The sequence below is a fragment of the Megalops cyprinoides genome, chromosome 24 (assembly GCF_013368585.1).
Source record: "Megalops cyprinoides isolate fMegCyp1 chromosome 24, fMegCyp1.pri, whole genome shotgun sequence".
NCBI classification, from domain to species: Eukaryota; Metazoa; Chordata; class Actinopteri; order Elopiformes; family Megalopidae; genus Megalops; species Megalops cyprinoides.
In genome coordinates, this window is record NC_050606.1 from 22,550,599 (window position 1) to 22,569,767 (window position 19,169).

At 46.0% G+C, this 19,169-nt stretch overlaps 1 protein-coding gene across 2 annotated transcripts; it reads right to left on the bottom strand.

Moving 5' to 3' along the window:
- Positions 1 to 532: 532 nt before the first annotated feature.
- On the bottom strand, positions 533 to 18,652 carry LOC118771290 (cysteine/serine-rich nuclear protein 1-like). Of its 2 annotated transcripts, none has more exons than XM_036519240.1 (5): positions 18,492 to 18,652; positions 6,775 to 7,002; positions 3,185 to 3,444; positions 2,537 to 2,833; positions 533 to 2,077 (listed from the first exon to the last, which is right to left on the bottom strand). In XM_036519240.1, the coding sequence occupies exons 2-5, from the start codon at positions 6,962 to 6,964 to the stop codon at positions 1,160 to 1,162; spliced, it is 1,665 nt and encodes a 554-aa protein (XP_036375133.1). In that variant the 5' UTR covers positions 6,965 to 7,002; positions 18,492 to 18,652; the 3' UTR covers positions 533 to 1,159. The 2 variants fall into 2 exon arrangements, with proteins under 2 accessions (XP_036375133.1, XP_036375132.1); XM_036519239.1 differs by having other exon boundaries at positions 6,775 to 7,005.
- Positions 18,653 to 19,169: the final 517 nt, after the last annotated feature.

Sequence of the window (19,169 nt, forward strand, 5' to 3'; positions counted from 1 at the left end):
AAAGAATAATAATGAAATAAATGACAAATAACTTAAAATGATTTCTGTCCCCAAATATTGTGAAAATACAATAGGTTTTTAAATATTTTTCTGCTTTGAACCTATGGATATTTTGACTCCAATAGTGGATAGTGTCTCCCCAAGTCAAAAGATATTAGCTCCTTCCCAAGATGCCAAACACTTGGAGTCTTTCCCCATTAGCTCCAACTGGTAAACATAGACAGTGTTTAGCACTGGGAGTGAAAGAAATGAGGAGTAGATTGCACTTTTGGGTCCACAACATCAAACCATAGTGCTGTGTGAAATTAATCTGATCATGGAAGTTGAAAAATAAATAGAGGTACAAAATAAATTAAAACATTACATGTAACAATTCTGTGGTATTACAGGTATGCTAGTTCGTAATCACAAATGAGCTCTGGCTGTAATTTGTGTGATCAGTAATTTGATAAATACTCAATTTAGTGTCCAATGTAAACCCCTCTAACTGCTGACCCATTAACATAAGTATTGCCAAACGTCACTGAAAAAAAAAAAAAACATGCTCCTTCGCTTTGTTCTGCTTTATTTCCACAGGCGAGGTGTTTGTGGGAGAAATTTTGTTACTCAAGGTTGACAGTAGTTTTCTGTGTACCATAGCATGTTACAGTGCACAGACTAGAGCAGACCGGTGTTTGTGGAATTGGGATGGTGGCCTACTTTTAGGTGGGGAGATCTAATGGGGGTCAGAGTTACCGCTGCGTGTTTTGGGGCTCACATTTTGAGACGCCAGCAGTTCTAACACATTTCATCAGAGGCCCTGGAAAAGTTCCTAAAGTGGACACATAAGTGAGGATGACCCCTAAAAAATTACATTAAATTAAAAAGCGGCATTTTTTGTGGGGAGTTGGGTGGGGTGCATGACTGCTGGGGGCTGGGGTGTAGCAAAGTACCTCTCAGTGGTAATTCTGACAGATAGCGGATGCATACACATGGCCATCTCTCTGGTATGTAGTAATAACTGACTTGCTCGCTAGCCCTTGAACAGGTTACAGGAATCTCAATAACACTAAGAGGAAAGTCCAAAAAAAAAAATTCTTTTGAAGTGAATCATTTTGCTCTGTAAGTGTGTAAAAGTCCTCGTGCCACGCCTGTCTGTTTCTTGACCATGTCCGTGCCATTAAACCCTCACAGACTCCACCATGGACGACTTGATGGCTTCCTCCAGCAGCTGATTGTCTGTAAATGTGGCGGGAGGCTCGGGGACAGACTCTGACAGGCCGATGAGGGACTCCAGGAGGCAGGTGCCCGATTCACTGGTGTGGGGGAGGCTGGGGTAGCTGGGCAGCTGGAAGTGAAAGAAGCTGTCCAGGTGATCGTAGTCTCTCAGGGAGCTGTACAGGGAGCTGGGGCTGTAGTCAGGGAAGCTGTCGAAGAACTCAAAGTCCGAGTCTGAGGACAGGCTGAGGTCCGTGTAGCTCTTGGACGGGGGCTCGGCGGGTGGGGAGGTGGCGCCGGGGAAGCCCCGGAACAGGGTGTCAGCCTGGTTGGCGTTCTCGTCCAGGTAGGAGGAGATGGATGCACTGCGGCCCGGGGGTGCAAAGCCAGCACCGTTACTGAAGTGTGAGTCCATGGTAGTGAGGTCCGCGGGCTCCTGCTGCCGGTTGCCGCCGCTGCTGCAGGAGCCATCCTCACTGTCCTCGCTGCCTTCGCTGTCCGCCGCGCTCAGGCTGAGGATACGCGCCAGCCCGTCATCATCCACCTCCAGGGGGGCGGGCCCGGGGCGGGGCCTGTCAGCGGAGTCCTCACTCTGCCCCGACGAGCAGGACGAGTCTGTGATGTCGCTGCTGCAGCTGCTGTCGCCCGCCGCCGCCAGCTCGGGGCTGAAGTGGAAGGAGGGCGTGGCGCAGGCCTGCTCCTGTAGGGGGTGCTGCTGCACCGCCTCCTCCAAGCTCTCCTCCAGCCTCTTCTCCAGCTCCAGTTTCATGATGGTGTGGATGTAGTGCGTCTGCACACGGCTGGAGTTGAACTCGATCCGGCCCTCTGTGTTCCCACAGCCGTCCCGGGTACATCCACATGGGAAGGACGAGTGGTCCATCTTTCAAGCAAAGAAAAGAGTGTGACATTAGTCTGGGCACTGTAGTAGCATAAGGATGCCCAGCTCAAATCCCGGGTGGGGCACAGCTGTTGCACTCCTGAGGTACTTAACCTGAACTGCTTAGGAAATATAAAGAGACAATCCTGGAAAGTAAGCCATACTGAACAAGACCGTCTGCTAAGAAAACACATAGAAGAACCTATAATAAGCATTACATGAATGTAACAAACCCATGTTGAATATGACAGCAAGATAAGCTTAGTAAGCAGGTTTTAACTAAATGCCCAGTGAAACTCTCCTTCCTTCACTAACTCTCATGAACCCCTGCATTGCCTGTCATTATGCCGGCAGAAAGCAGTGGGCTGGTACATAATGATTGGGACAGGCAAGCTGGCACTGATTGGTCAGCATGGGTATACGCAGGCTCTGATTGGCTGGAGAGGCCGCGGGTGTGCGTACCTGGCACTTGATGCCCGCCAGGCTGCAGGCGCAGGTCTCAGGCTCGCAGAAGCCCTGACAGTCGCAGCCGCAGTCTTCCCGCGAGCGCCGCAGCTCCTGCAGCTGCCGCTTCTCATCCTTATCGATCTTCTTGACGCCGGCCGCCTTCAGCAGGGCGTGCCTCCGCCTGGACGGGTAGGGGTGCAGGAAGGAGCCGTCATCCAGGTCCACGCCACTGATGTCTACCTCCTCCTCCGGGATGTCATCCAGTGTCAGCCGGTCGGCCTCCTCCAACTCCTGTGTGCCGTTATTGGTCAGCTGTGAGGGGAGGAGAGTGAAAGGGCTCATGAGAACGTGGGAGAACAGTTACCAAGGAAACGGCAGCCAGTCAGACAAATCCGAGAATTCCATTTCCTTCAGGATCGTAAACACAAATTCTGACACTTTCGTAAAGCTCCACACAAGTGTGCTCAGGTCAAAGGCATGCTTGAGGTCAAAGGTCATCATGAAAACTGGATCTGTTTGATTGTGTCTCTAGACACCTGCCATCAAGCTACTATCCAGGAGATTTTGGTAAACCTTCAAGCTTCAGGGACCCCAACTTCTCCTGTTAATATTATTACATATTGACAGGAAATGGACATGTGTTTTCTGAAGTTAAGCTCATACCTTCAGCCTCAGGGCCTCCAGCTTCTCCTCCCTAAGCCGCTCTCTGAGCTTGTCTCGGCGGAGCTGGCGCTGCTGCAGGGCGAACTCGGCCAGCGTGTAGTAGCGGCGGGCGCTGTGCCAGCGCGCCATGCCCAGTGTGCAGCCCCCCCTGCTGGGCACACTGGTGAAGCCCTGGCAGCGCGGGAAGAAAAAGACTGTCACGCCGTCGAAGCGCACACCGCCCTTCCGTGCCCGCTTGCCCTTCTTCAGGATGGAGGCAGCTGTGGGAGGGAGAGAGGGGCGGAGAGGTCAGGGGTCAGAGTCTACTGAAATGCTGTCTGGTTCAGGCCCTTAGCCTGACCTACCTCAACATGAGCGCCGGGCTAAAATAAGATAACATGTACTGCAAAGTGTCAGACACGTGCTAATTCACCGTTTCACAGCGCTGTAGCAGCGGAGAAAGATGTGGGAAGGCCTGGGAGCCTCCGTCTGGCTGTGCTATGGAGGTGTGTTTGCCTGGGAGAGCTGCCAGAGCCACTGGAAAGAATTCAGTGGAATGGGGCAAAACAGCTTGGCAGACATTCAATTAACAGCCTACATGCAGGAGCTATAGATGCTGCCACTGCAACACCTTACCCAGCCACTAGATGGCAAAACACACACATGAAAATATCAGCACCTCTGGCAATAGTATACAATGCCCAAATCAGTAAATGTCTGTCGTAACACAGGATCCCGGAATGGGTGTACACTGTATGCATGTGGTACTGCAGGCATATTAGAAAAAAATACAAAAAATATTACAAAAAAAGATGTATTTATCTCTACAATTCAGTGTATCCCAGCAAAGTTCTACTTTATATGTTGGGGAGCAAAACCATGCAACTATATGTGTCATCTATGCAAAATGTGCCAACATGCTTCTCTCCTGCATAAGCACACACACACACACAAACATACACAAAAACACACACATGCATATGCACATAAAAACAGATGCACTAGACACACACACATATACACACACACACATACACACACACACACATACACACACACACACACACACACACACACATACATATACACATACACATACACATACACACACACACAGGGGCTGGAGAAGTCTGGCAGGCAGCCAGGTCAGATTTCACAGAAGCACACATCCGCACAGTTCCATGCCACTAATTAGAGGGAGCCAGCGACTGGACGCCCAGACGGGCCCTGCATTCTTTTGTCCCTCGCTTGCAGAGAGGAGGCCGAACACGTGAATTCAGCTGGACTCGTTAGTGCACTCCCAGGCACGCCCCACTTGGCAGCGTTCGAGCCGGTGGCGGGGATGTCTGGGAACTTGAAATCTTCCGGAACAGGAGGAGGATCTTTCGCAGGGCTCTAGCAAAAGCCGTTCTGATCTAATTATTTCCTACTGGTAGCTCAGTATCAGCAAACACAGTGCTCTCTCTGGCCCAGACCACCAGAGGGTGGGGGTGGGTTAGTGCCTCGATTATCAGCACAAACAGACCCCACAAGAAACCCCTTCACAGATCCAAGTCTCACAGCACCGCCATGATTTAGAACAAACTCAAGTACTTCCATACCAGAACAATATATAGGACTTTATTCCTGCCCTCGACAAACACCCCCATCTCTCAAAACACTCACACACTTCTAGAGCCAATTCAGTGATGCTTATCATCTGCTGACAGAAGCTTAAATAACACCCAGCCCCTTTTTGTTAGATTCCTTCCCGGGGGCCAGAGAGTCTGATTCCCAGAGGGTGGGGCCTTTTAGGCCACACCTCTGTTAACACTGATCATTTTCACAAACAACTACTTATGGTTTACAAATGATATCTACCCCCCTTGCCTGAGCACTGAGTCGACAAACAGCCAAAACAAAACAACCCCTTGCCCTGACTGCTGCCTCCAGCCTGCAGCTGTTTGATGATAGCACAAGAGATAATCCACCAACTGTGTGTTGGTCTGGTTAGATAGCACGACAGAGTAATGACCCTACTTCATGGTCTCTCCCTCCCTTTAGCCCCTTTCAGACATGCGCCGAAAGCCAGAACTTATCTGGCCATTACCCGGAGCAGCTGTATGTGAGACCACAAATGTCCGAATCAGTCGGACTGGACATATGAGACGGACTTCACTCTGCCAGCTCCCTAGTACAAAGTCCATGTGTGAATAGAGCAGGTCATTTTCCGGAGAGTTCACAGTGAGCAAATGGGCGAGTTGATGATGTTTCATGCAACTGGCGCAAAACCGGAAGAATACATCTGCTTCATACTCTTTTCTGCTTGCCTGTATATTGCTTTCCACTCTTTCATTGATATTGCAGATGGGTCCAAATACATGTTAGTTTGAGTCCAACGATCGTTAAAGAGATAGTTAGCTATAGCTATACTGCCAAAACTTGTCTCTTATGATGATTAATAACGTTGGTTAGTAGTTTATTATCTGGTTAGTAGCTAGCTAAGCTGTAGCTAAGTAATAGTGATAGGTATAGTGAGATAGGTGAACTGGTGACCTAGCATTACATAGCGAACAACAAAAACTTACCTTCTTATTATAATAAATGTATAATTAATAATCAATTATGTGTACCGGTAGCACCATTTGGATGGCTATGTGTGATATTTTTTATATAGGCGACCCAAAAGTAAAATAGCTATGTTCGCCTTCTCCTCCTCCGTGCCTCATTATGTGCCCGTACCACCGAATGGTAAGACATTGAAAAGAAAAAACCAGAAAATACTTCAACTCGCAAATACTTTTCATGAACTCTTCAATACTTTTCACTCATGACAATGCAAGTGGTGTCTAACTGGAAAATACCACGAGGAAATCTGGACGTTTCTAAACTCGCAATGATTTCAAGCGACAATGTAACATACTACAAATGTAATCATTAATGGTTGCATACTGGGTACTACACTGAAAAATAGCATGCGGTATACAGTATACACTTGTGTAGTACGCAGTACACAGTATGCAGTAGGTGGTTTCGAATACAGCGCTGCGATTTCCGCAGCGAATTTTCTTCATCATGTCCAGCCTCTTGCACGCTCTACCCAGGCGCCACCCCTCGCCTAAACCAAACATAATATTTCCATTAAGTGAGAACACATCTGACATGGACAATCTCCTGTTGTGTGCTACATGTGTGAGAGGGCAACTCCAGACACTGTCCGGAGTTCATATGCGAAAACGGCTTAAAATGCTTTCTTCCTCTCTGTGCAGCCTCCTATTACTCCTCTCCCGTGTCCTTCACCTCTTCCTCTCACTCTATCCTTCTCTTCCATTTTCCTCCCCCTACCACTCTCTCTCTCCTGCTCTCTCTCTCTCTTTCTCTCTGTGCTCCTCACCCATCACCCCTCAGTCGACCCTGATTAAGGTGCATAAATCTCTCAGAAGTGTATCTTAAATGCATGTACAGCCTTCACTCTCTGCCAGCATTTACTGTCTATCTCTGAAATAAAGGAACTTGTTTCTTATCAGCTGGACACTTTGGGTAGTGACCAACCAGAGACAGGACTAACTGGTGGATTCCTAATCATGTGATGCACACTATGTCACAAAGCTAGACTCAGAGGGGGTACTCACGCAGGGGGGGCGCGGCAGGAGACCCCGGGCAGCTGGGCCGCGAGTCCAGGGTGTCAGAGAAGCAGCTCTCCCCGTCCGACTCCCACTCAGAGAAGGCCGAGGACGACGGCGAGGCTGGGGACGCTGATGCCGACGAGTAGCAGGGGTCCTCCTCCACCTCATCAAACTTCCTCTTGAGAGCCCCGCTCATTGCTCCAGATGGCTTGGCTGCTGAGGCGGCTGGACAGTCTGCTGGATAGGAAGGTGAACAGAGCAAATGTTACATCACGGTGCATTATACTAACGTCAGTCATCACAAGCCAGCGGGCAAGGGAAGCGGCTAGGGAACTGGAAGAGTGCAGCCAGGTGGTAGGCTGTTGTACCACTCAGGTAGGCATTTAACTGAAAAAGGTATTTGCTCCGGGAGATATCCAGATGTATAAAAACATAATAGGTATCAAAAGAATGAAAGCAAGCCCTGCAATTCATCTTGGGTAAATGCAACTCCCAAACAAATACTAATTATGAAACAATGACAATAAATTGCTGGATCAAAGCACTGTTTTAGAACATTTCCACATTCCACATTCCACACAACGATTTCCATGTCACCTCTAATGTGTAGAGTGTTGACATCTCTTCCCTTAGAGGAAGTATTCTGAAGTTGAATGGGAAGCTGAAATCAATTGACTAATTCCCAATGGCTCAGGTCAGCCATTTAGGGATCCTTCAACCTCCAGTGCAGCCAGACCACTGAACAAATGCATTGATCTGCAGAGCAGACGGCAATCCCATGCACACCACCCCAGACAGCCACAACACACTGCCAGTTTCAGGCCCCGTCCCCCATTACTTATGAGATACATCTTTGTCACAACACCTGAGCTGCAGAGCTTCCATAATGTCCCAAAACACCCTTCTAAAAAGCTGGCTTCTTTTCATACCCCAGATGTAAGTTTTGTGACCCAACATTAGGGCAAATCACAGCTGCTCAGCAAAGGAACAATCAATCCTTTGAAAGGGCAAAGAGCCTCTTCCTCCCCCCACTCTTTCTATAGGCTCCTGGCTGGACAGCCACTCAGTAGCTCACTAATGACCTGCTGGTCTGTAGAACAGTGCGATTTCACTTTCCTTACATCCAATCAAGGAAGAGGAGTCAATACACACCCACTCCCAAAAATTCATCAGCCTTTTCTATGATGTACTTTCACACCTTTTTTTAAGTTGCACAGAGGCGCAATGTTACTGTTTGGATAACCAAACATATGGTGCATGGCCAAGGTGGTCCACAATCTCGGTGAAGCCAGCTTGTGTGACCTGATACCACTAATGATTGTGGGCTCGTAGCTCTTAGCCCCATTTGTCAGAGTATCCACAGGAGGCAGAGCTGCAGCGGCATGGGAAAGGCTGTCTGGGGAGGTTAAAGGTCACGAGGAAAGTGCACTCAAAGATTCTCAGACTTTTTAATGGCTCAGTGAATAACGTCTGGTGGTTACAATGGAGTTTTGGCTGTCAGGAAAGGAATTCTCTGCATAAACCATTTATGACGTGGCCTGTACCCAAATTCATGATATTTTCACTTGAAAAGTAAATTGATTCTTGTGGTGACGTATTGGTAAAATTTAACAGAAAAGGTACTGCAATTCCCTCCCAGCCAGTCCTGATATAACACTCTCTAACAATCTTGCTGTGAAAAAATCTCTTCCCTCAAAATGTAAATGCAAGAGATTTCAGTGATCAGTGACTGTTCCCTATATTCCTTCCATGCTATCAAACACAAGATGATTTTTACAATAAAAAGTGAAAATGAATATTATTTAAACCTTACATCACTACCATTTAGGAGGTGACATGCTATACAAAACAGAATTCTCTAACTTTCCTATTGAGATGAATAACCTTGTGAGAGAAACAGCTTGTTTATCTGCCCTGTTGAGACCAGGCGCTGGAGGCCTGCTGGTGAAATGTGTGCTGTGCTGTTTGAGTGCAGCTCATCGAACGCTCCTCCTGGCCAGACGACCCTGCCAGCTCATTCTGCTAGAGAGCTGCTTAATATTTCAGCACTGTGGGGGCTGGTCTCCGTTCAGACAGAACGCCGCGGGCGCACACAGAAAGATGCTTTGATAACTGAGCAAAACGTGGCTGTGTGCAGATCTCCACTCTGCAACCAAGACAGACAGCTGAAATTTTATCTACCTGCAATGCTGACAGATACCAGTGAGAAACTGCTTTCTCAACATTTACATTTATTCATTTATCCAAAAATGATATAAAATGATGAATAAAATGATGTTATCCATTGTAAAGAACTGAGGCAATTGTGGGTTAAGTACCTTGCCCAAGGGTACAGCAGCAGTGTCCCAGCAGGGATTGAACCGGCAACCTTTCGGTTACGAGTCCTGCTCCTTAACCACTATGCTATGCTGCCCTTTCTCTTGAGATACTACCTGTAATGCTAACATATACCAATGAGAAAATTACTTTCTAGAATCCATTTAAGAGAGTCACATGACAATGCAGACCGATTGTACCTTTGTGACAGTGTAGATACAAACGTGCAAACACCTACCTACCAACACCACAGCTGACAGACTGCATGGACTTGCATTCTTCTGCTTAACATACAGATACTCTTCCTGTGTGTTTATATACAGCACAGGCCTTTCTCAGATGAGGTCAGTTCTCAGGAACCAATGGTGGCTGTTTATTCATCTCCTCCAATTAGCCTCAGACCCCCTCCCCCCATGCTCTGAATTAGCAGGGACTCCCGGGTGGAGTTTCTGGAGCCGAGAGGGGGAGGGGTACCCTGTCAATACAGCAGATGAAAGAGGCTATTAAACCAGGCATCAGATCGCTGCACACCACCCTGCCCCGCCCCACACTGTCATGCACAAAGTGATGACAATTAGGTAGCCTGCCTCCCCCTATCCTCTCGCTGTCCCATCAGACACGCTGGCACCTCACAATGAGCAGGACACAGACACTGGCGAGCTCACTCCATTTTTGTCAGCACCCAGAGCCACGCATGCCGAGCCATGCGTCCCAAACCCCACTGACACACGACCACAGGACAGACACGGGCAGCTCCAAACACTAACACAACTCATTCTGAGAATTCAAGTTCTGACAGAGAAGAGGGTAAGCCAAGAGATGCTTTTAAAAGCATTATGGGATTTTTAGTGTTATCCTATAACAAGGATGGAAAAACAAGCCTTAAACTGACTCGTGAGAGATGCTAACTGTCACACTGCAAAGTCCCCATGCCAGTGCACACTGAATGCCCTCAACACACGCATACATGCACGCGCGCATGTACACACATACACACACACACACTATACACAGAGCGCAGTCCTTTCACTGTCTGAAAAAGAAGTCTTCTGCCAAAATGAGCAGGCCATAACCTCAGCACTCCTTTAGACACAACTAAAAAAAACCCAGTCAGAAATTTAATCTGGTTTAAGCGGGGTATTTCACTGCCCAGCCTTTCCATGAAGATATTTCATTCCTGGAAGGAGGAAAGTGGAACGCTGGCCCTGAAGCCCAGCCCACGCGCTCCCTTGCCAATTTTGAGACGCACCTGGTCATGGTTGGAGCAGGTCATCGCAAGCCACTGGTGACAGGGGCAGCGTGACTGGGCCAGGTGGCGGGGGGATGGGGATGGGGGGCAAACTTGTTCTTAGAGAGAGTGCATAATCTCAGCTCATATGCTCTCTTGTGACGGCTGAACACCTTCTGCACAGGACTTCTCTGATTATAACAAGGTCAATCCCAGAAAACACTGGACTCCACAAGAAGAAAATCTGTAAAATTGATGACAATGTTTTGCTACAGCAAAAAACAGACTGGTAATTTCTAGCAAGTAGAATACCATCCCCCTTAATCAAAATGCAGATAATAATCCATAGCTCTCTTCGTTTACATAACTCTCTGATTATACATTCTTAATGTGCAACTAAACATAATCACATCCAATGGACTCTCCCTAAAGACGGCATACATAATATAAACTATGGATATACACCACAATGAATATGACGATCGAAAGATCTGTCTCTGCCCCACCCTGCGCTCACACACATTTGTGGTAGCAGATGACTGACAACCATGAATTCTCACAAGATCCCCCTCAAAAGGCACATATTGTGCTAGAGCAGGGAAAAAAATATCATGAAAGCACTGCGCTGTTTAAAATGCCCTAATATAGTTAAGTCTCCCAGAACAAACGATAAGCACAGACAAGATTTCCAGCATGGGTACGGCGCACGACACTGAGCGGATTGTACAGTGAGTACAGTGCGGTGCACGTGAGGACACTGCCTGGCGCCAGGGAACAAAGTGCTCCGTGGTTCACCTGCTTCTGACGCCGCCGCCACCCGCACCTCCGTCAGCAAGAGACTCAGGTGCCAAGTACACGCAGTCCCCATGCTGTGCCTTAATCCCTCTGTGGCCTCCGAGAGACAGAGTCCACCAGCAACTGTATGTGCGGCTCATTTTATCTGATCGGGTTACGCAAGGACCCGCACTGTAAACAATTAACGCCTATCATGCCTAGGTTGGTTTGCAAGAGAGAATTATGAGAATTATGAGGAGTAGTTACACAAGAAACACTCCATCCTTCCTGGCGATATAAGGGAGGCAAAAAAAGCCTTATCGACAGCAGTCCATACCTCCAATGAAAGAGCCAAGACTGGTGACTAGGCTAACACTACCTTTTTGAAATATGACAAGTCTGTTTTAGCAGTAAGTCACAGGTAGCACAAAACAGTCAGTCTGAAAGGTTCTCTAGATTTTTTATTGCTTCCATTGCTCATTCATTAAGCTGCCAATGGGTTCACTCCCCCTGGCCAATCTGCATTCAAATTTCATCCTTACGCATTTGACTACCAGCATTTTCTTTTATCTGTATCATTGCCGGGTGATAATCGATTTGCATTTGGCTGCACAGATGCCTGTATGCTGTGAAACTCGCTGACTGTGTGCATTAACAGACGCATGTCCCATTACCATTACTACTATGGCCAGGGAATGAACATGCTCGTCAAACCACTGTAATTACAAAACAATGCAATACAAATGGCATTGTTTTTCAATTTTTTCAATTTCGCTTAAGGGTTGCAATGAGCAGTGAAGATGGAGGGTTTAGTGACCAGAAACAGGCCATTGTTTTTTTTGACCAGGGACTACCTGACAAATTGATTTGTGCTAACATTGTTCAGTGAACACAGACAACAGCAAAGCCAAAACTAGAGGCCCAGTCCATGTTAAATATTGAGTGCTTCTCTTTTGTTTATTTGGCAGCTGCCCAGCCGACAGATTGAACAATGGAGCTCGACACTGATGATTTCGGAGTTATATAGAGAACAGTTCTGCTATGTTTTAACGTCAGCCAAGTTCAAAGGAAGAGCTGGGAGGACATGGAACTTGCAGCTAGGTTAGTGTGAGGTCTTAAGATTAAGGTTTAAACTGGTACAACAGAGAATCCATCAAGGATCAACGAAACATGCTTATCTAAACAGATCAAAACCAACAGATAATATTCTAACTCCATTTGAGATCCAAAAGCAAAAAGTATGACAATAAAGTGAACATTATGAGGGCTGCAAGAAACTTAGCAAGGAATATCATACAAGTACATAACAGAAAAAAGGTTTATAATTCACCCCTAAAAACTACCCACCTACGTACACAACAAACAAAAATAATTTAAATCCTCAACTCTTAAACTGCTTAAGTTCGGTGGTTTTGAAAGGAGAACATTTTAAAACAAAAGTAAATGCAAAAGTAAACAAACAACCGTTATCACCACAGTGTGCCCATTCTTCCAAAAACAAGGGTGGACCTGATTTCAACCCTCTGACCAGGACACAGCTGCAAGACATCTGATCTGTGTTCAAGTAGTAAGCGCTTGGATTCTGCAACCTGCTTCCCTGCGTCCTCTGGCTGAGGAGAATGAAACTGGGCGCTGGGTGATTTTGCCCTCCGACTCGTTGTGTGCCAAACCAATTGCTTGTGCCAGTGACCTGTTGAATGCCCCACGAGATGTAAACTGACCTGAATTTCTGGTAGGGATTTGCCAGGGCATACCAGGAGGGTTGCCTAGTGACAGAGCTGGAGTCTGGGCGACTGCATGCTAAGCGGACATCGAGTTCTCTTGCTGCTGTCCTGCGAGTTAGTTACCATTTGGTTTGATGGTGATTTTAATTCAAAGCGATCACCAGAACAGATGCGCAACAATTATTACACACATTCAAGGCAGTGAACTTCTCATCAGACAGCCCCGCCATTATAATTAATTTAAACTAACCAACATTTATACAAACTGTATGATCCCTTCCATACTGCTTGTATTTATGCATTTTGACATGCATAATAAGTTCTGAATGTTTTCAGAAGAATTCACTTTCAGATTGTCTTGTGCACATGAAGTCACAGAGTAAAGTGCCCATGAATACATGAAAGTGGTAGCATATAATAATAATTATAATGATTACAATCACCATGGAGACTGATACATGCTTCCATAATGCAACAGAGAGGCCCGGTGGTGCTCTATAGCAGCTGCTGTCCTTTCAGTTTTGAGTAGCTCTTTTTGCTCTCAAATGTAATCCTTCACAGTCCATTTTGCCAAGGAGACATTCTGTTCCTTGCTCCCCAGCCCGTCCTCTCATGCACTCCGAATCAGAGAGGGGGCGGGGACTTTAAACAAATAAATAACGCCGAGGCCAAAGCCAAGAGGAATTCCACACTGGCAGCCTGGCTCCCGCTGCTTCGAGGATAACAACAAATATTTAACCCAGATGTGCTCGTCCTGCTCATCCGCGCCACGCGGCCTAGCTGCTCCCCACTACACCCCCTGTTCAAAGGAGAAGGTTCCTCTGACTATTTTAACTAGGAAAGTGTCCTATTTTACCCTGTTTGGAGGGTTTCAGTTGGTTAGATAGGATCATCACTGTCAAGACGGTACAGCTGCAAAAGATTAATTACTGCCAAATTACTCCACTCGCATTCTCTGAATTTTCACTTTAACAAACATAGAGCCTCACTAGCACCCCCTGTGAAATGCAGGAGCCAAAGCACTGCTTGGCAAGAGCACTTTTCCTTCTCTGTTCACCTCCAGCCTGGTGCTGAATCACAGAGCAAGCTCTCCCCTGAGGCCAGATACCCTGGGGACCAGACTGAGGAACAGTAGGAAAGAGCCCGGCACAGTGTAGGGAGCTAGAGGGCATTAGGGCCATCCTGATGCTGCAGCTGGGCTGGACCTCTGTTGCCGCTTTTCCACCAACGCGAACTAGGTGCTAGTTCTGGGCTGTTGCTAGTGCCAGTTCGCAGTTGGTTTAGCTTGCAAACCTAAGAACCGGTTTGCTCTTCCACGGGCTAGAGAGTCACGTCATTACATCACTGTATACATCTGTATACGTGCCCGCTTTCCTGCTAGTGTCAAGCTAGCAGTGGTGGCTGGTGAGCTGGAAACGGAGGAAGCCCAAACACTACCTTTAAATCTATCATTACTTTTAACCTGTTCCCCTTTATCCTCCTTGATTAACAATAAAACAAATAATTCAAAGAATAATCAACACCAATCGCGTAAATAGAGCAAATGATTATGCTTGCAAAACAGCGCAGATTGTCTGTAGTTTGTGTGCTTGCGCAAGCTACAACGTGAGATTGTTTAATTAACAAGGAGGCATTTATCGATTTAAATTACGTTAAATGCTCATGACACATCACAGCTTTTGTGAGGTCTGTGTTCTAAACGTTATTGTTCATTGCACTCAACCTAGCCTAAAAGTTTATTCTCAGTAATTTAAATCGAATTAACTAAATTTAGCTCCGTTCTGTAATTTGAATTTTGTAACACAAGAAAGCTATAATGTGACACATTTAATAGAAAGCTTTGGGATTACCTGCCACTTAATTATTCAAATTGTCATCCTTGTTAATTTAATACCATGCTGCAGCTTTCGCAATAGCACACAAATTTCACACAATCTGCGGTGTTTCGCGAGCATGTTTCGCTATCTTGTAGACGCAAGCTAGCGGGAACAAACAGCAAAAACAAGAGAACAGGGCTTTAAAAAACAAACTTGTCCACTACACTTTATACAATGTTAGCATTTTGTGCAGCCAAATGTTAAGTGACATTGGTAGGTGAGTCAATGGCAAAGTTAGAAAGTAGCATGCTAACGTTAGCTACTGTTACCAAGGTTACGGTAGCTAGCTAGCTGTTGGTCAGATAAAATTGATGTTAGAAATTAGTAGCTATGCTTGCTTGGGTAATATTAGCTGACCAACAGCTAGCTAGCCAGCCAGCTAGCTAGCCATCAATGTTATGTTCGTAACATTGATGTGAGAAATTAGTAGCTCACAGCTAAGGAATACATAGCTGGCTGGCAACAATGAAAAACATTTGAAAAATAAAACTGTTTTTTCTTCTTCTTTTTAGGCAGACTAGACGCTACACCAGCTCTTTTTTTTAAATGGCGGTCTAAACTAAAGTTTTAGTTGGTCACGATAACCCCGCCCCAGCCCCTGACACAGCGGTTCTTTGTTCTAGACCAGCAAAGAGTTGGTGCCGCTCTCGAACCAGTTTTCCTGGCCGGGAGCCGGTTCTTTAGCTGTCGAAACGTGAAGAACTGGTTCAAGATTAGACACCGGCTCCGACCCAGCCCTTCATTACTGAAAGCATCTTACTACAACCTCCACTCTCCACATGTTGTAGTTGGGGGAAGAAAGCATGTCTTCCATACACATGCAGTTTGCCCTAACATCATCCTAGCTTGTGCAACCTCCAGACAGGTCCATGAGTCGGTTTAAGACTAATGAATCAGTGTCTACCCTTGTAGACCATAGTGGCGAGACACACACACACACACACACACACCTTAAATGTGTGGAAAGCACATTGCATGGGATTCTCCCATGGGAGATGGGGTTTGTCTGGGGCATGCAGGTCATCACCCCTGCCCAGCACCGGCAAGAGAAGCTGGGGGACAAGAAACAGATGGAACCCCTCTGTTGCACCACCACCTCCCCCCTTCTGTCCATGATGCACACAAAAGCTGGAACACTCTGGGAACAAAACTAATCGGGGACACCCAGCCTGAAGAGACAGTTGGTTCTCAGCGCCGCTTTCTCGCGTGGCTTTTAAAACCCGGTAACTCGGACAAGACGGGACAACGGCACTGCAGCCGCAAAAAAAAACGCGTCATGGTAGGGACGGGCTCGCACTTCTCGGGTTTTGGGGAGGACCACTTGCGTGAAATTAATGACGGAGCTAGAGAGGCAGGGAGCAGGTTAGACAAGCCAGGACATTCACCTTTAGCTCTCTCCCTCCCTGCCTCTCTGCACGGCCCACATGAATAATTCACACAGGCTCCTCTCGGTGACACACGCAGGTTCAGAAAATTACCGGACATTCCTTGCGCTGCATTTCTACGTAAGAAGGGGAGGGCTTTTTATTGCCGTAGGAATATACAAATCAAAGTTCGGTTAAAAAAAAGTCTATCCTTTTTTAATGATACGAGCCGAGGAGCCATCTTAAATGGAGATGCACACTTATGCCAGTGAATAAGCAGCTCACATTCACTATCACGACCCAACGCAATGCATTCTTAACCAGTGCTTCACATAACCAATTTTCCCACATATTCCAGACCGTTGTGCCATGAACGGTCCATTCGGTGCAAGCCCCACAGAGTGGTACGCGTAAAATCTCTAACACTCCATGTTTACTGGCGCTTTTATTGCCATCTCTGACTTGAACAGTTTTAACTGCCCAGGACTCTACAAAGACACACTCTGGCTACACAAGCAGGATGAACAAGTCCTAATAACGCTAATAAATAAATATGTATACAGTCCTTTCAGTATGGGATTTTCAGTAAACCACACAAGTCATACTTCCTTTAAATACATTCTGAAGAAAAACTGGAAAAAAATGTGTAGAGATTCCTTAAAGTTTCAGAGTCACTTTAACACTTCATGCAACACTCACCACAAATTTCAATGTCTCTAAACTGGTAGGCCCTCTTATTCAGTTACTGTTGATATGCCGATGTTTTGAACTGATGTTGCGACTAACTGAAATGTAAATACTAAATATATGCGTCCAGGGTTTGAATTACATGGCATCCGGCAATGAGGTGTCACTCACAAGGCAACTGGCGTTTACCACTAAAACCGAAACAATACTGAAAAAGCAGTGGACTAGCTTCTGAGGCTTATCCTACCTCAGGGGGTAAGGCACGCGATTGTGACCCCCGATGTGTCTAAGAAATGGGGACAGTCCAGCATGTGGCAGTCATTTGAAGCACCATTAAACTCAACTTGAGCAAACCCAAGAAGCTCTGTTAATTAACTTCTTTGAACGCTACCTTAATGGGTTCGTCAACAAATTATACGTTTTCGTAAATCGACCTCAACGTGTTTAAACATCTAGGTATGCCCGATTTTCTTCCACAAGACCTGTAATTGCCACATGATTTCAAAAATATTTCCCACTCAGTGGCAGTGGCACTTACGAGCGGCTACAATTTGAAGTGGTATCCAATGAGTGTAAATGATAGCATGATTGTATCGATTTTATTCGTAGTGAGGAAAATATCCGTGAGAGTTTCGACACGGCATTCTCGTCAAAATAAACATGAACGGACGGTGCAATCATGTTACACTCCTACACAGAGTGGTTACAGCTACACTCAGTACCTCCTGACCTTCTCACCCCGTCGACTCAAGCTGCTGCTAATTACAGATGCAACACTGATCCGCTGAACGCCGTATGACTTCAGTCAGCTGTAGTTCCTTCAGGAGTCGCTCTTGTAACAAATACGAGACCAATCGCTAGCGCCCTGAACAAGGGAACCCAAGTACAGAGTGTAGACTCATCGGCAAGAGAGCTGGCTATATAGATTTGTAGTATTGCATAGATCTTCTGTCTCGATCGCGTTTATTAACATAGCGTACTCAGAAATTCCATGTTTTGTAGCCTACTATCCAACAGCACCTTACTAAAGCGTTTCACCTGTCACTTATCAACGACGGGTACAACGATAGCATGTGAAGATATCATACTAAAGGCAAAACAGTTCTCACAACGTTAGCAGCCGCATGCACATAGTTTATGACAAGCGTAGCATTTTAAATGAATGTTACGATGCATTGTTGTTTGTCCCTTTGTAAGCTGAACGCATAATACTATTGATACATGCAACATTGTAAGTAGTAGCACACGTATCCGAGTATATTAAAGTTAAACGTCTTGAACAAGAATTCCGACTGTCTATTTTAAATTATATAATTTATATATATATATATATATATATATATATATATATATATATATATATATATATATATATATATATAATCTTCACTACTTTCCAGTAGTAAGTACAATTAAAACAGATTTCTATGCACAGTCACCTTAAGCATAAATACTGTCGACCGTTGCTCCTAGTTATCAAAAACAAATAAAAAGACACCCGTGTTATCAAAAAGCTAATTGTTAAGTTTGAACCCACTGCGCCAGTAATACCTTCTATCCCAGATCGCGAATTCCAAATTACCCACTTCCTCCAGAAAAAAAATCCCGCAGCTCCTTTGGTCCGAGTTACATAGAGCGAAGAACATTCAAACTATCTGGCTTGCGTCCAGCCGAAAGGTCTTTAAACACAATCTACACGTCTAATACTAGCTAAATAACCAGCGCACCAAACACAGCACAATCTGATACTCACCAAGAGTTTGCGTATCCGTTCACCATTAGTTTAAAAAGGCAAGAAATCCGTCAGTTTGAGTATAAAGAAGTCCACAGATCAACGCTTATCCATGCATAGTCTAAACCGTAGAGCGCTTGCTTTTTTGCCTCGCAGCTGAATGAGAACCACAGCGGCCGAGCGCTTCCCCTTGTCTGATCGCAGCCTGCTCAGCAGCGCTGTATCTTTCGTCAGTGGAAAACAGTGGGCGTCTGACGCAGACGATGACACTAGAGCGGAGAGAGAGAGACAGCCCTTCGCGCTCCCCTACGCTCACTCCGTCTCCCCGACAGCCAATCGCAGCCCCGGCGACGCGTAAACACGCACTGAAGGAGAGAGGAAGAGTGAGAAGAAAGTGTACGTAGCTGTAATAAGACCAGATCGGATCGTGAGGCAAAGTCTATAAACCTTGATCAACGCTGGCTGTCAGAAGAATGTCAAACTAACTTGAAATTTTCTCATGTTTAATTTACCCCACCACTACAGAATGCCAGACGCCTCGTTGTGCTGTTGATTAGGTTGTTAACAAACAACACGATGAAACCACGGAACACTCAAAAACCGTGTTTGTTTTCGTTTTTTTAACTCTTGGTATGATAATCTAAATGACTTTCACTGTTTCTTTAATTGTATGATTATTTGTGATCACTGTGGCTATTC

Bases quoted from the DNA above. Each gene is read 5' to 3' on its own strand.
- LOC118771290 (XM_036519240.1), bottom strand. From the start codon at position 6,964: ATGAGCGGGGCTCTCAAGAGGAAGTTTGATGAGGTGGAGGAGGACCCC. The intron at 2,834-3,184 runs GTATGAGCTTAA...CTCCCCTCACAG, and splicing joins TGGAGGCCCTGAGGCTGAAG to CTGACCAATAACGGCACACA. The intron at 2,078-2,536 runs GTACGCACACCC...TTTGCTTGAAAG, and splicing joins TGGCGGGCATCAAGTGCCAG to ATGGACCACTCGTCCTTCCC.